General features: G+C 48.2%; 1 protein-coding gene across 1 annotated transcript in view; it reads right to left on the reverse strand.

The window, feature by feature from the left end:
* The window catches only part of CLIC5 (chloride intracellular channel 5), a 124,974-nt gene that overhangs the window by 6,252 nt on the left and 101,917 nt on the right, over window positions 1-16,805 (reverse strand). Inside the window, 1 exon segment of the mRNA NM_001198923.2 lies at window positions 6,961-7,145. Coding sequence (NP_001185852.2) covers window positions 6,961-7,145 — 185 coding nt within the window.

Here is a 16,805-nt window from a genome sequence, read left to right on the forward strand (position 1 = left end):
ACTTAGGGCTGTGGACTTGGGCACTCTGGGGAAGTGGTGTTTGTGCTGAGACACACAATAGCATAATGGTTAAAGGCATGGGCTCTGGATCCCAGCTGACTGCATCTGCAATCCTGACCCCACTACTTACCAGCCGTGTGACCTTGGCTTAATTACTTAACCTCTCTGAGCCCCCATTTCTTTATCCCTAAAATGCAGGTAAGGACCTGTCTTGGAGTAACAAATTAATTTTCTTAAATGATCAGAGAGGTGGCTGGCACATGCTAAGTGCTCGAGAAACATTATTTATTGTCAGAATTCATTGAGACCCACGTTTTGCCCATTGCACGCCTTCCTTCAAGGTAGGGGCAGGGTGGGCTCTTTAAGAAAGTCTCTCCAGCCAGAGAGGGCTTCAAAGACATGTGCCCTGTGCAGTCACAGAGAGAGGGGCCTCACACTCAGAAGGACCCTGTTCTTGGTTTAATGCTCTGCCGTCAACATCTGGAAATTCTGAATACTTTTTTAAAACTGGAGCACCTTTATTTCTGCTGTGCCCTGGGCTCTGCACATTGGCTAGTCTTGCCTGTAGCCCTCAGGGACTTGGGTGGGGAAGAGCAAAGAGTAGCCTCCATCCTAGAGCACTGACTTTTGACGCCTTTCCTTGCTTTTTTTTTTTTTTTTTTTTTTTGTCTCTTTGTCTTTTAGGGCTGCTCCTGAGGCATATGGAGGTTCCCAGGCTAGGGATCCAATTGGAACTGTAGCCCCTGGCCTACCCCAGAGCCCCCTGGCCTACCCCAGAGCCACAGCAATACGGGATCTGAGCCACATCTTCGACCTACACCACAGCTCACAGCAACACTGGATCCCTAACCCACTGAGCGAGGCCAGGGATCGAACCCGAGTCTTCATGGATGACAGGTTCGGTAACTACTGAGTCATTATGGGAACACCAATCCTTGCTTTCTTTGAAAGAAGAGTCCAGACCTCTAGCCCAGGGATCCTCCCACCCAGAGAACATCCCCCACGCCTTTCCACTCTGGGGTGTCATCTTCATCTGGGCACCAGAGATGTGCGGGGTTCCCCAGAAAGCAGTGCTGAGTGAGGGACAACAATGTTGACTGCAGGAAAAGCTCAGCCTCATAGACACAACCAAGCTCCCAAAGAGGCTTCATTTCCCCTTCTGTTCTCCTACATCAGTCCTGAACTTCCATTACAACCCGAAATTCTATTCTATTCTGAACTGCAGTTACTATTTTGGTGTCCTCTCTCTCCCCTTGCCTGTGAGCATTATTCGACAGCAACCACAGCATCTTCACTCCCCGCCCCCCAGAATCTCTTGGTAAGAGTAAAGACAATAGCAAACATTTATGTATCCTCTGCTCTGCTCCAGGCACTGCTTTAAGCACTTGGCAAGCTACTGAAATCCCTAAATAACTCTGCAAAGAAGAGCGTACTATAGTCCCATTTTCCAGATGAGATAAATAAGGCAACAAGAGGTTAAAAGAGTAGGGAGGGATTTAATAAGCAGTTCTATTTTCTCTTTGCCATGCTCAGGAATCCTAACATTAGACAGAATGACCCAGAGTTAAAGGTATATAACCATTTACTTTTAAAGCCTGAAGATCCTTAGCAATGAGCAAACCGAAGTCATGAGCGATTTAGTGGCTTACACAATGTTGCACAGGAAAATAATTAACTCAATCAATATTAGCTATTATCTATTCATCACTAATATTTATGACAGTCCCTGCTTTCTAATCCAATTCCTTCCTCTTTGCCACTTGAGCCCTACGTAAATGATAAAGGAATAGCTCTACTCAGAATCCTTCCTGGGCCAGTTATTCTGCTACAGGTGCTTTTTTGTGATACTAGGACTGGGACTGGGGCCGGGACTGCAAAGGACACCTGTTTTGCCAGACTCCCAGGAGGCTTTGCCAACAGATGGCGCTAGAAAGGGAGGCTGCACGTCTGGAGGCGGGGGAGAAGGGATGGGCCCCATCTGGCGGGGCTTCCTGTAACTTTCATCTTCCTTTGCTCCAGCAGCAGCAGCAGCAGTTGAATCCAGTTTGCCCTCTTGCCAACACTCACAAAACAAGTGTCCTCACAGTAGCTCAGAGAGGCCACACACGACAGTGACCCCACTGCAAAGCTTGGGTCCCAGCCCCATGGGCTGCTCTGAACTGGGCTCCCAGCCCCAGCGGAGCAGCGCCGCACCTTGGAGGTCCAAGGCGCAGCTCTGGGTGGGAGGAGAGAGGGAGAGCCAGACTCATCTAGTTTCCAAGTTTTGATCAACCTCTTCCCTTTGTTCCCCTGCCCTGAAGGAGGAACTTCAAGGTACATTTTGTCTTCCCAGTTCTTAGGCACTTAGAACTTCTTCATATTAACTTCTGTCAGTTAAAACAACTGATTTGGGGTGGTCACTATAGAAGCCACCAGCAACCTCTGTCCAGGGTAGGTGGAGCTGATAACACAGGTAATGGAATCAGGGTCCTTCAACAGAGCCTCTGTCCATTGAAAATGAAGAGCCCCTGGGTTTGTCCATGAGTCTTTATAAGAAGCTGTCTTGGGTTTGCCCAGAATGAATGCAAAAGACACACAGAAAGTGATTTGGCGCAGCCATTATGCAAGACTGTATGAAGGTTTCCCAAAACATGTAAAACAGAGCTACCATATGACCCAGCAATTCTACTCCTGGGTATATATCCAGAAAAAAAATTAATTGGAAAAGATATATGCACCTCAGTATTCATAGCAACACTACTTAAAACTGCCAAGATGTGGAAGCAACCTGTGTCCATCCACAGAGGAATAGATAAAGATGATGTATGAGACAGATAGATAATTGATATAAACACAAAGGAATACTATCCAGAGGTAAAAAAAAGAAATTTTACCATTTGCAACAACCCAGGTGGATATGGAGGGTATGATGCTAAGTGAGGTTGGTCAGCCAAAGAAAGGCAAATACAGTATGAAATCATTTATATGTGGAATCTAAAAATTAAAACATACATAACAATGAGGAAATAAAACAAAATAGAACAGCACAGAAACAGACTCACAGATGTAGAGGACAGACAAGTGGTTCAGTGGGGAGAGGGATAGGGCAGGGGCAAGATAGGAGGAGGGAATTAAGAGACACATAATATTAGGTATAAAATAAGGCACAAAATATTAGGTATAAAACAAGCTACAAGGAGGTATTATACAACCCAGGGAATAGAGCCAGTATTTTGTAGTAACTATACATGGAGTATAACCTTCAAAAAGTATGAATCTCTGTGTTGCACACCCATAACTTACACAATACTGTATATCAGCTATAGTTCACTTTCCTTTAAATGGAAAAAAAAAGAAGGAAATAAAAAGGCCCACAGTAAGGTCAAGGCATCGATCAAAAAATATTTTTCAAAACTATAAAGCGATCCGTGGGGCAGCCTCAAGTCTCTTTGTGCTGGAATTTATTTCTAAGTTTCCAAAGGATATGATAGGAGCTTGAAAGCAGGGATGCAATAGGTGAGTATCTATTTGTGTTTCTACAAATAGCTCCCTTCCTGTGTGCATCAGTGGCTGAACAGGTCCCCATGCCCCATGAGGGTCTTGGGGGACTGCAGCCACAAGAGACCACCACCCTCCTGCCCCTCCCTGCCGAGATCTGCATGCCCTGAACTTGGCCTTGGCCAGAGCTGGTTCTTCTTTCACGTGTTGGCTTGTGTGGGGAGAGGAGAAGAGAAGGCAGCCAGACAATGAAAGTTCAAACCAGGCTGCCCGTGAGCCCCCAGCCAGAGCAACTCAGCCTCCAGGGATGCAGAGAAACCTGAAAGAGAGCCAGAAGAGCCAGAGAGAGACAGAGACAGAGGATGAGCAAGGGGCAAGCGCTGACGTTCACAGGGACCTCCACGCGCATGTTCTGAATTTGTGCTTTCATATGAAAACTGTTAGCTCCCCCAGCCCAGATTAAGTTTTGGCTTCGGAAGCCAAACTGGAGGCCTGACTTGGCTCTCCCTTCATGCTTTCCGCCCTTGAGAGGTTTGCCAGGGCTCTGGAATCTGATAAGCTGGATCAGCAGAGATCCAAGGAGACGGGAGGCGAGGCCCAGCCTTCGTCCCTCCTGGGCCATCCTCCCTCCGACCCCCGGCTCCTCCAGGGAACAACTCCAAGAACAGAGCTGTGACTTAGTCGTCTGGGGCTGGAAAGAACTGGAGAAACCAGAGAAAGAAGCATGGAGCCTGGGAGATGCTTTGGTTTGCCTGATCGGACCCAACAGTTGGGTGGTCCATCTGTGTGTGGATGGGAGAAGGAGGAAGGAGGGAAGGGAAAGAGGCCAGAAGGAGTGTAATCCACAGCTCTTCATTTCAGCATGAGAAAAATGATCCCCTCCGCCAGAGTCAATGACCTGCCTTAGTTCTTGCTGCTCGTTAGTGGTGCACACAGAACCAGAACTTGAGTCTCCCAACTTCTAGAACAGAGGTCTTTCCTTTGTCTCACTCTGACCTGCTATGACTGTCAGACTCATATCCCTAATGGTGCCACTTGTTCCTCGGGAAAAGTGATAGAGGACATTCTAGGGCTGGGGTGGGGTGTGCAGTAATTAATAACTTCAAAGAGAGGTCGCTTGGCTGGACCTACCGTTGACCATGGACTTGACCCCAAACCCAACGTGTCTCCATTTGAATAGAGTACGTTTGCCCTGCCCATGAGCCCTGGCAAGTGTGGCTCCCTCCCAGTCTCCAGCCCTGACACATCCTGTGAGAGCCCCAAGTGCGTGCCCCGCTAACGTTTCAACTCCAGTTGGTGTGAACTCTGATCGGAGGGAAGCCTGCATTTTTATCTAGCCCAGGACATCAACTGAAAAATGAAAGCCAGATATCCGGCTGATAAATGGTTGAATCTGATTCTTCTTAGGGCAGCGAGAAACTGGGGATCACAATGACACAAGCTAGGTGATCAAATGGTCACTCAATGAGTATTTTTTTTTTCTTTTTAGGGCTGCACCGGAGGCATATGGAGATTCTCAGGCTAGGGGTTGAATCCAAGTTCCAGCTGCTGGCCTACACCACAGCCACAGCAATTTGGGATTCAAGCCACATCTCTGACCTACTACACCATAGCTCACGGCAACACCAGATCCTTAACCCACTCATTGAGGCTAGGGATTGAACCCACATCCTCATGGATACTAGACGGATTTGCTTCTGCTGTGCCACAATGGGAACTTCTAAATGAGTATTTATTAGAGGGCTGCCATGTACCCACCATCATGCTTGGAAAAGACCTGTCAGAGCTTTTTGTCTGCCTGAGACAATAAGATGTAACACATGCAGAAGTAGAGAGCAGTCCAGCCCTCGATCCCACTGTATTTTTCTTTGGGCTGGTAAGGGTCAGAAAAGGATAGAATTGAAAACAAGCTTATCATGACCAAAGGACAGAGTGGGGGGTGAGGGGGGCAGAAGGGAAGAGGAGGAGATAAATTAGGAGTTTGGGATTGATATATACGTACTACTATCTATAAAATAGAGAAACATCAAGGTCCTACTATATAGCACAGGGAACTATATTCAGTATCTTGTAATGACCTATGCTGGAAAAGAAGCTGAAAAGAATATATATCTATACACACATAGGCATATATATATATATATATATATATATATATATATATATATATATATGAATCACTTTATATCTGAAACTAACAGAACATTGTAAATCAACTACTTCAATTTTAAAATGGTTAAAAAAAGAAAAGGATGTGAGAAGAAGTGCTGGTTTAGAGAAATGTGGGGGACACAATGGCTGCTTTCAACTGTGGTGGAAGAGAGCAGCCATGTGCCCTGTGGCTCCAGAGAACCACGAGGCAGGGAGGCACTTTGGGGGCTGCAGAGAAAGAAGGATGCCTTATTAACTGGAGCCGTACCAAGTGGTAGGGCTGGTTCGGAGATAGGGGGCTCTTCATCATCAAAAACGTGCGGTCACAGCTGCACAGAAGCCTGTCACAGACACACAGTAAAGGGTCCACTTTGGGGTGTGCGATGGGGGTGACCTCAGAATTCCCGCCTTCCTCCCAACACTCGGGTCCTACGGCTGGTGTAGGAAAGGATTGCGTTGTCAACCACGATCAGTAAGTGCAAAGGTAGCAAGAAAATGATGTCACTTCTTGCAGCCTCCAGGTCCCCACATGGCAGATCGGGGGGCTGATACCCGCTTGCTCCAGGGCGTTGCTACAAGAATGAAGGTGGGTCTATGCACAAAGGAAACGTGCATATAAGGGAGGGCATCCTTAGCAGAGATGGGGGGCGGGGCCAATGAAAACCTGTGTGGAAGGGGTAAGAAGAGGCTTTGGATCCACATATATATAATAGGACAATATATAATCTCTGATATATTGAGCCCTTACAATACGGCAGGGGGAAAAAAAAAGGTGTTCCCATTGTGGTGCAGCGGAAATGAATCTGACTGGTATCCATGAGGATATAGGTTCAACCCCTGGGCTCAATCAGTGGTTAAGGATCGATGTTGCCGTGAGCTGTAGTGTAGGTCGCAGATGTGGCTCAGATGTTGCTGTTGCTGTGGCGTAGACCTGCAGCAGTAGATCTGATTCGATCCCTAGCTTGGGAACTTCTAGCTCTGATTATATCCCTAGCTTGGGAACTTCTGTATGCTGCAGGTTCGGCCCTAAAAAGCGAAAAACAAACAAAAAAAAAACGCAATATGGCAGGCACTTCCAGGTCATGTTCAATCTCCCAGCAGCCCTAGTGAAGCCATCTATGCCCATGTGACAGAAGCAAACTCAGAAGAAGCTCAGAGAGGCTCCACAGCAGGCACTGGAGGCTGACTTTGGGTCCCTGATCATGTGACTTCTGCGCTCTGATTCTCCATCAGCAGGTGGCCCTGTCCTCACCCTCCCCCCGCAACCCACAGGTGACCTGGGCCCCTGATGGACCTGGGTCTTAGGAGCACAGGCGGGTAGAGCATTCTTACCTTGACCACATGGAGCTTGGGCAACAGGTTGCAGTCGGCCAGGGTCAGCTCATCCCCATCCAGGAACTTGCGTCGAGACACCTTGTCATCATCCTCTCGGGTGCTGGTGTCAATCTCCTCTGGCAGAGGCGTGTTCAGATAGTCGTCCAGCTTCTTCAGCGCCTTGGTCAGGCCTCTCTCAAGAGCTGGCGTGGAACAGCAAAACAAGCGTCTTTAGTCAACCTTCCTCCCCTGGATACAGCTACGGCGTCTTCAGAGCCAAGGGGTTTATCCAGAATCCTGCCTCCCTTTGTCACACCAGCTCCCCCGCTACACGACAGAGTGAGTCCCTGACAGCCATTAACTCGATGCTACAGAAGAGTGTCAAGAGCCTGAAAAAGCAAACTTTAACCAAACAATAAGTGCTAGCTAATTCTTTTTTCTTGAAAAGATTATATAAATATAGAAATAAACCATCAGGATCTCTCTCAAGGCTTTTACAGTGCTCATCTCCAGCAGATGCAATAATAATAGTCAACTTTCATTTCCTTTTTGGCTTACCTAAATTTTGCCAACATTCTGCAATTAACCCACAGAATAATTTTGTAGAAAGAAAGGACTCTTGAATAAGTAAATAACAACTGGATAGTCGTCCTAGGACAGAGAAATGCATCAGATTTGGGGGAGGCATTGGCTAACCCCACCTGAGATGGAATGAGGACCAGCTTCAAGGAAGACATGACACAGAAAAGTGAGCACCTGTGTTTGGGGTTGCCTCCCCCCAGCCTGAGAACCAGTGGGTATCAAGGAGGCATCCTTGAGTTTAATCTAGAAGGGGCTGTTCTAAAAGTCAGCGCTATCCATGGGAGTTCCCCTGAGGTGGAGTGGGTTAAGGATCCGGCATTGTCACCGCAGCAGCTCAGGTTGCTGCTGTGGCTTAGGTTCAATCCCTGGCCCTAAAACTTTCACATGTCAAGGGTGCACCCCAAAATAAAAATAAAATCAAAGTAAATAAAAGTAAAATGAAATAAAATCAAAATCAGAGGAATTCAAAAAGGAAGGACCAATGCACCAGACAGTGAGCTTCACCAGATGTGCAACCACAGCTGCATGGAAACCTGTCATGCGTACAGCTCCAAGAGTGACCATCCAAGGGAAGATCATGTTGCAGAAGACTTTTCCAGTCTTGCCTAGTGACTATCTATCAAATAATTCATTTAGACACAAGAACAGAACAAAATACTCAAAATGAACAATTGCAGGCAGTCACTGTCACTCAGAGTCATTCCATCTAGAATCTCATAGACCATTCCTGGAACCTCGCTTAGAAACTGTCCACCTGAGTCCCGAGGACTCAGTGTCATCAGCCCCACCCCCAGTGGCTATCTTTTCCAGACTCTGGTTTAAAGCGCAACACTGAGGAATTCCCATCGTGGCTCAGTGCTTAACGAACCCGACTATTATCCATGAGGATGTGGGTTCTGTCCCTGGCCTCGCTCAGTGAGTTAAGGATCTGGCGTGGCTGCGAGCTGTGGTATGGGTCGAAGATGCAACTCAGATCCCGCTTTGCTGTGGCTGGGGTATAGGCCGGCAGTTACGTCTCTGATTTGCCTCCTGGCCTGGGACACTCCATTTGTCAAGGGTGCGGCCCTAAAAAACACAAAAGAATAAATAGATAAATAAAGCATGACACTGAGATGATGGGAATCGGTCCTGATGTTAATTTCAGCAGATAAAAGGCGGGGGGCGAGGAAGGGGGAGTTGCCCCTGGAGGAAGAGCCCAGAGGACTGTGCTCCTGTTCAGATTGTCCCAAATGTGCCTTTTGTCAGCCCTGCCTCACACGACCCTTGTATGTCTTTTCATAGAAAGCCTTTGTCTGAGACAATGCGATGACACCAGCCCAAGATGAATCCATTGAATGTTTACTGGAATGTTTGACACCAGGCTGGAGGTTGGACGTGGTTTCTCAACACTTCCTTCTCCCTGGTGTGGCATCTGAACTTGCACTTCATCATCTGCTTTGTGTTTCCAGTTTGGGAGAACAGAGTGAGCGGGGCTGGGAAAAAATGCTTGTATTCCCCTTAGTGAATGTCTAGACGGGGATGGGACAGCAAGCTTATTCAAGGGCACCAGCGGAGGGCGGGTACCCAACCATATTTCTTAGGCACCCCACCCATCCCACCCCCACCCCCATGGAGGCAGTTATGATTTATATTGGGTTCGTTTGCTTCTAAAATCCTGCTACCCCTCTTGGGTAATGGAGATGACGACAAAGCCTTGATTCTAATGGACAGAGGAAAAGTCAAATAGAGTTCTCTTGAAATCTGATGAGCTGCTAATCATCCGAAGGAACGACATTGATGGGATATGAATACCCAGGCAGGTCACGTTCAAGTCTGTGCCCAAGACACCCAGTCTGGGACCCGCCATGAAATTTGGTAACAGAGGCCTTGAGGAATGCCCGCTGTGGCTCAGTGGGTTAAGCACCTGACATAGTGTCCATGAGGAGGTGGGTTTGATCCTGGCCTTCCTCAGTGGGTGAAGGATTCAGCATTGCTATAAGCTGCGGGACAAGTCGCAGATTTGGCTCAGAACCCCAGTTGCTATGGCCGTGGTATAGGTGGGAAGCTGCAGCTCAGATTCAACCCCTAGCCTGGGAATTTCCATATGCTGCAGGTGCAGCCGTAAAAAGAAAAAAAAAAAAAAAGAAAAGAGGCCTAGAACAGCAACTGAAGCTCCTTGGGAGGATAGTTCTGGAGAAATTTCAACTCTCTCCTGCCATCTCTCGAAGTAAGGACAACGTCTGGCAATGGGCAGAGTCATTGCCTTATGTCACAACTATGACACAAGTGACATAGCACCTCAGGATGGTCTAAGAACGTCCTCTGTGTGTCAGTTGCACTACATGACTGTGCAGTTTTGTGGTTTTTTTTTTTTTCTTTTTAGAAAGAAATATTCAAATTCCCAGGCTAGGGGTCGAATCAGAGCTGCAGCCACCACCCTACGCCACCGCCACAGCCACAGCCATGCCAGACCCGAGCCGAGTCTTCGACCTACACCACCTTTTAACCCACTGAGCGAGGCCAGGAATTGAACTCCCCTCCTCATGGATACTAGTTGGGTTCATTACTGCTGAGCCACTATGGGAACCCCCATGTCTGTGCACTTTTAATCAGGAATGTGACAACCAGACCTGGTGATAATCATGGTGACAAGAAGAGGAGACGAGGCAGCAGGGAAGGTGCCCAGTGACAGAGCTGGCCCTGTGTTTAAATTGTGACCCCAGCCAGGGAGAACTGAGTGTGATGCTGCTGAGGTTTACACGACAAGGCCTTGAACTTGATATTTTCCAAACTCCCTGGTGGTACTTATTGGATTGGCTTCCGCGTCCACAAATCCTGGAAATGTCCCTGATCCGGCACTTACTAAATGCGACTTCAGACAAGTTTCCCACCTACTCTGAGCTTCTTTTCTTATTTCAGCGACAAAACTAAAGACCTTTACCCTCACAGGGCCATGGCAAGGACTAACTTAGCCAGTGCAGGGAAGGTGTGTCATGCGGTGCCTGGCTCTCATTAGGACATCAAGGAACCACAGCTCTTTTTGTTTTTGTTTTTGTTTTTGTTTTGTCTTTTTAGGGGCACACTCATGGCATATGAAGGTTCCCAGGCTAGGGCTCGAATTGGAACTGTAGCCGCCAGCCTATGCCACAGCCACAGCCACACGGGATCCGAGCCACGTCTACAACCACACCACAGCTCACAGCAACGCCAGATCCTTAACCCTCTGAGCAAGGCCAGGGATCGAACATGCATCCTCATGGATGCTAGTCAGATTTGTTTCCCGCTGAGCCACGACAGGACTCCAAGGAATGGCAGCTCTTGCATTCCCAAATGTGGCCGTCGCCCTGATCTGGGCCCCTCACCCCACACGCTTGGTACAGTCCTCAAAAGTCCAAAGCACAGCCGAGAACGACAGATTTTACACTCCGATTCTGAAGTCTCGTCCCTGGAGGAGGAAATCCAGGGCCTGGAGCTTGGCTTCTCTTACTGATTGAATGCACAGCTGCCACCCTGTCCCTTAAGCTCCCCCAGGACCCTTCTCCGTGACAAGCCGTGTGAAGAGGCAGGGCCGGAGGGAGAGAGACTCGACGTGCCTGCGCTAACCCACTGCGTGTTATCGGATAACGAAAGCCAGAACCCATACGTTCTCTGCCAGCTCTTTTCCCTCCAACCTGCCAACTGGTTCATGCCTCTGACCCCAGCTCAATCCGGCATCCTTAGAATTTAATGCTCTCTTTTGGCTGACGGCGCTCAGATCCTGAAACGGCGGTGTTGACCTGCCTGCTCTGCTGAGAGTGAGCAGGATGTGAAAGAAAGCAGAGCGACACGAAGACGTTAATTCCTTCCTTGCTGGCTCGAAACCCTCCCTCCCAAAGGCTTTCTCTGGGCAGCAGGACGGGGGCTGGGCGTGGGGGACCCTCCGACCTGAGGCCAGGGGACCCCGAGACCCAGGACCACTCACGTCCCAGGCCCTTGATGGTACCCCAGTCGCTGCCCTGTCTTCTCTCCCTCTCCACCCCGCCCTTCCCATAAAGATTCATTCTGTACCACACACAAACGCAGTGGGTAAAATATGCGATGAGGAAACAAGGGGAATAGTTCATAAATATTCTCAGCCATATGCAAACAATCTCAAATTTATTTTTCTCTTTTTTAAGGAGGGAAAAAAAATCCACCCATTCCATGATCACTTCCAGATTCATTGAGGTTGATATTACATAAGACCCAATATTGTTTTCTCATCGTAGAGAAATAATGACTTGGAAACGGCAATTTGAGCTAAGAAAATAATATACTCTTACCCGGGCATGGAGGCTGAATGGGGACCAGGGAGCCAAGACTCAGCCTCCAACAGGCTCTTGCAAGCACAGCTCAGCTCTGGTTTGTTGGCAGGCTTCATGCAGTGGGGTTGGGGGGGAGGACTAGGGAGCAAAGTGAGCCGTACAGACCCTTCAGGGCTCAAAATTCACTTGAAGCCGTGCAGATGCCAAGGTAGTCTTTGAAAGGACAGGTGGCTATGCTTTCAATGCGAGGGTTTTTCTATGGCATGTAAACTTTTTTTTTTTTTGCTTTTTAGGGCCTCACCTGTGGCATATGGAGGTTCCCAGGCTAGGGGCTGAATCAGAGCTATAGCCACAGCTATACAGGATCTGAGCTGCATCTGCGACCTATACCACAGCTCACAGCAACGCCAGATCCTCAACCCACTGAGCGAGGCCAGGGATCAAACCCACATCCTCATGGATACTACTCAGGTTCATAACCCACTGAGCCACAACTGAAACTCCTCTACCATGTGAACTTGCACGTACATGGGAACCAGGGGTCCGCTTCTGACCATTGTCTGTCGCCTGGATAGGGGACCCCCTGGTGGAGAAGGAGAGGGTGGTTGTTGAGAGCTGGCCCCAGGCCCAGAACCCTGTGCCCTGCTGTGTTCCTTCTCACTGCTCAGAGCCTGTCCCCAGTACCCACAAGAAATACACTTGCTGAAGTTCTGAAGTGGACCAGGGATGTTTATGCCACCTCTCATTTAAATACACAGCCACGTTCCTGTCGTGGCTCATCGGTATTGATCCTGACTCGTATCCATGAGGACGCAGGTTTGAGCCCTGGCCTCACTCAGTGGGTTAAGGATCCAGCCTTGCCATGAGCTGTGTTGTGGGTGGAAGAAGAAGCTCGGATCTGGCATTGCTGTAGGTAGCTACAGTTCCGCTTTGACCCCTAGCCTGGAAACTTCCATAAGCTGCAGATATAGCCCTAAAAAGACTAAATAAATAAACAGTGAAGTTAATAAGATGGGAGCTGCTATTCAACCCCACTGAACAGACAGAGAAACTGAGTCTTGGTGTCATGCAAGGCACAGAGGCCACCGCAGGCCTGTGCCAATGATTCCTGGGATGTACAAGGAAAAATGTCCCTTGTTTTATGTTTAATGGCTTTGGTCTTCCTTATAAGCTCCCAACTCCTGCATCATGGGAAAAACAACTTTAATTTAGTCCATTATGGATTAGAACCTAGTTGAATGTAATAATCTAAAGAGTCCCTGTAGAGAATTCTGAGTCTCTTTTGCATAAGAATACACAAAGGAATACTACTCAGCCATAAAAAAGAATAAAATAATGCCATCTGCATCAACATGGATGGAACTAGAGACTCTCATACTAAGTGAAGTAAGTCAGAAAGAGAAAGACAAATGCCATGTGATGTCACTTACATCTGCAATCTAATATACGGCACAATGAGCCTTTCCACAGAAAAGAAAATCAGGGACTTGGAGAATAGACTTGTGGTTGTCAAAGGGGAGGGGAGGGAGTGGGATGGACTGGGAGCTCCGGGTTAATGGATGCAGACTATTACCTTCGGAATGGATTAGCAATGGGATCCTGCTATGTAACACTGGGAACTATGTCTAGTCACTTATGATGGAGAATGATAATGTGAAAAAAAAGAATGCATATATGTATGTGTAACTGGGCTACCATGCTATACAGTAGAAAAAGAAAATAAAAGGTTAAAAAAAAAAGAATGCTCAGTTTGTCAGAGAGCCTCCCTTGCTCCCCGCATCTCTTCCCCTCCCCCAGTCAGTGGGGATGGGGATGGGGTCAGGGAAGAGGCTCCTGGGGCCTCCTGGCTCCCGGGAAATGGGAGTCCCAGGGTCTGTCGGTGGAAGGTTTGGGGAAGCTCCCGCAGAAGCTGTGTCTCTTCTCAGTGACGCTGAACCTCCACGTCTTCCAGAGCAACCACAGGGAGGTTACCCTAGGGTGGTGGTCGAGGTGGGTGGCTTACTCCCTCGGAAACTTTGCCGGGGAAGGGTACCCGAGCACGGCACCATAGGGGCTCATCACATCCCTGGTTCCCCTCCTTCCTGCCTCTCTCTCTTCCTTCATCCCCAAAGCCCCGTTTCAGTTTCCTACATCAAATATCCCACCAACCCCAGCCCTCAGGCCTCCCTGTGAGCAGAGTCCTGCAGGCAAGGCTCCCGATGGGCTCACATGGAGAGATAAAGGCATTCAGGCTCTTTGAGGACAAGAGCTTGGCTGGCAAGGCTACTTACGGTCTTGTTGAAAATGCTATTTTGAGTGTCAGAAGCTCAAGAGTGAGTTCTTTTTTCTTTCTTGGAATTCCTTCTATAGAAACCCTCCCCTCTCATGGGGCTGGTGGATGCCTGGGACAGACGAGAATCATGTCCTCAGGAAAGCAAAGAGAAAAACACTAGTCCTATTGTACTACTTTTTTTGTCTTGCTGTTGAGTTAGGAGCAACACCAGGATGTAAAATTGGGGCTGCTGGTTTCCCAAACTTGAATTTGTTTCACTATGCAAGGCCACCTCTGGATGCCAAGGACTGCCTACTGCTCCTTGGGGGGTCCACCCAGCCTGCCATCTTTCTTCCACACTGGGGACCTTCCTCACACACACTCATCTCCTGGCAAGAGTGTGGCTGTCAGACCACACCTACCTCCTACCTCCCAGCTAGTCTGATAACATGTTTGTGCTCTGCTCTGAATGGCTTGATTTTACTAAAACCCTTGGTGGTCTCAGTGCCCATGATGGGTCTAGAAGGAGTAATCGCCGAAGAAAGAGCCAACCAGAAGCCTTTGCATTCTTCCTCAAGAACAAACAGCAACTACATCCAGGCAGGTACGTGAGGCCAATCTGTCCCATGGCCCCAAGTGACAGCAAAACATCTGGGAGAAAAGAGAAATCCATTTGGGTTTTGCCCAGGAAGAAAGAACTATCTAGAGAGAGCTGCCTGGAGGACTGAGTCAAGTTTTCACTTTTCATGGTCTCATCTGAGACCATGTCAACATAAAGGATGCAAAAAAGACCCCAAATAACAATGAAGCTGTGGTTTGAGGGAGACCACAGCAGAGACATTTCTGACCGTTGCATATTCTTGCAGAGAAAATACAAAGATAGCTACACCGCTGTGCTGATATCGAGGAGCTTTCAGCATGAATGAAAGTGTGATGGGAACAAACAAATCAATTAGTCAGAATTTACTGTCATGCCCCCCTCGCTTTTTGGAGGAAGAAGGCTTTCTGTAGAAACCTAGAGAGGTCAAATTGCTCTTACATGAGATGTGAATGCCCCAGGCCAAAGATCCAGGAGAAAGGAGGAGGCTGGAGCAGCAGAAAGGCCCAGGGAAGTTGGGGGGTCGGGGGTAGGGGGAGGTGCCAGCCAGGTGAGCAAGAACTTAGATGCTGTTGAAAAGAGTACAATTTTGAGGATAGACAAAGACGCTCTAAGGGAATATTTAGGACTTTCGGCTTTGTGATGGGAAAAGTAATCCCTCCCACTAAAAACAACAATCTTCTGCAAAGATCCTCATTCTTCTTCCAGTTTAGGGGATTAGAGCCATGGAGCTTTTCTCTGTGGCAAAAGTCCTTGGAGAGAGTAAGGTGGCCCCGTTATACAGTTGGGTTACACGAGTAGGAATGACCACATAGAGGTAAAAGTATGAATGGGGTAGACACCAGGGGCCACGCCCTCTGAACCACAGTGACCTAGAAGATAGAGCAGGTGAGGGGTGGCTGATCCCCGCCCCTCCCCCCAGTCCTTGGTCCCTTGTCTTTTAAAGCAATGTGTCTGCCGGGTCCTGAGGCCACACTGGGGCTGAAATGAAGACAGGGTTGCAGGAGATGAGAATAGCTCACTTTCATTTCAGGTTTGCCGGGCCCTGCTCTGCTGTCCCCGGGCCCTCTGGCTAGTTGGCATGTTACTGACATCAAGAAGGGGACAGAGAGAGCCTGGGTTGGGGGCATCAGTCAGCCCTGGCCCAGACTCCCCAAGAGGGCGTGTGATAACGGGCAAGGGGCAAAGTGGGCCAGTGCTCTGGTGTTCAGGAGACCTGGGTTTGAATCCTGCCACCAGTTATGGGTGTTCACAGATTGCTATTAAAGCATCTCCTAAAGAGTCTGGTGCACAGTGGGACTTGAAGGTCATTATCATTATTATAATGATTTCCACTGTTACGGCGGTAGAAGGTAGGCTTAAGGGAGGGTGGGAACAAGGAGAGACTAGAATGATGAAAAGAGACCCACTGGACGCAGAAGCTGGGTGTCTGAAGTGAAGCTTATCGGGTCACCCCAGATCGGCCCAGGTCCAAGGAGGATCTGGGGCAGCTCAGAGGGTGAAGACCCCTCCTGCCTTCCCCAAAAAGCTTGGGACCCCAAGCTACCTGGAAGCCTCTCTTTGGGTTTCACGTCATTCTCTCTACTTGGATGTGTCCAATTTTCTGGGTCTGATGGGGTTTTAAAAATTTTTTATTAAAGTATAGTCGATTTGCCGTGTTCCTTTAATTTCTGCTGTACAACAAAATGACCCAGTGATACATATACATATTCTTTTTTTTTTCATACTATCTTCCATCATGTTCTAACCCAAGAGATTGGACATAGCTCCCTGTGCTGTACAGTAGGGCCCCCTTGCTTATCGATTCCAAATGTAATTGAAGAAATCATGTCCCCTTGGACATCAGACCAGAAGGGGTGGACTCAGCCCCCCAGAGAGGAGGGTGTTGTCAAACTAGTTCTGTTGGTGACAGGTGACAGGCTCATGTGTGGGAAGTGATTCCCAGGCCCCATTTCTAGGCACTGATGAAAACAGGAAAACAGAAAAACTGTGGTTTATGAGAAAGCAAAATGTAAGAGCAACTTCGGCAGATCCCCTGCTGGGCTTGTGAAGAGTCTGCCGCTCATGCTGCTATGAGTATCATTTCTCGTTTCTAGAAAGGATTTTGGCCTTGATGGAAAGTTTATTTTATCTTATTTATTCTACTTTTTTTTTTTTTTTTTTTTTTAGG

The sequence above is a fragment of the Sus scrofa genome, chromosome 7 (genome assembly GCF_000003025.6).
Source record: "Sus scrofa isolate TJ Tabasco breed Duroc chromosome 7, Sscrofa11.1, whole genome shotgun sequence".
In the NCBI taxonomy this organism is placed as follows: Eukaryota; Metazoa; Chordata; class Mammalia; order Artiodactyla; family Suidae; genus Sus; species Sus scrofa.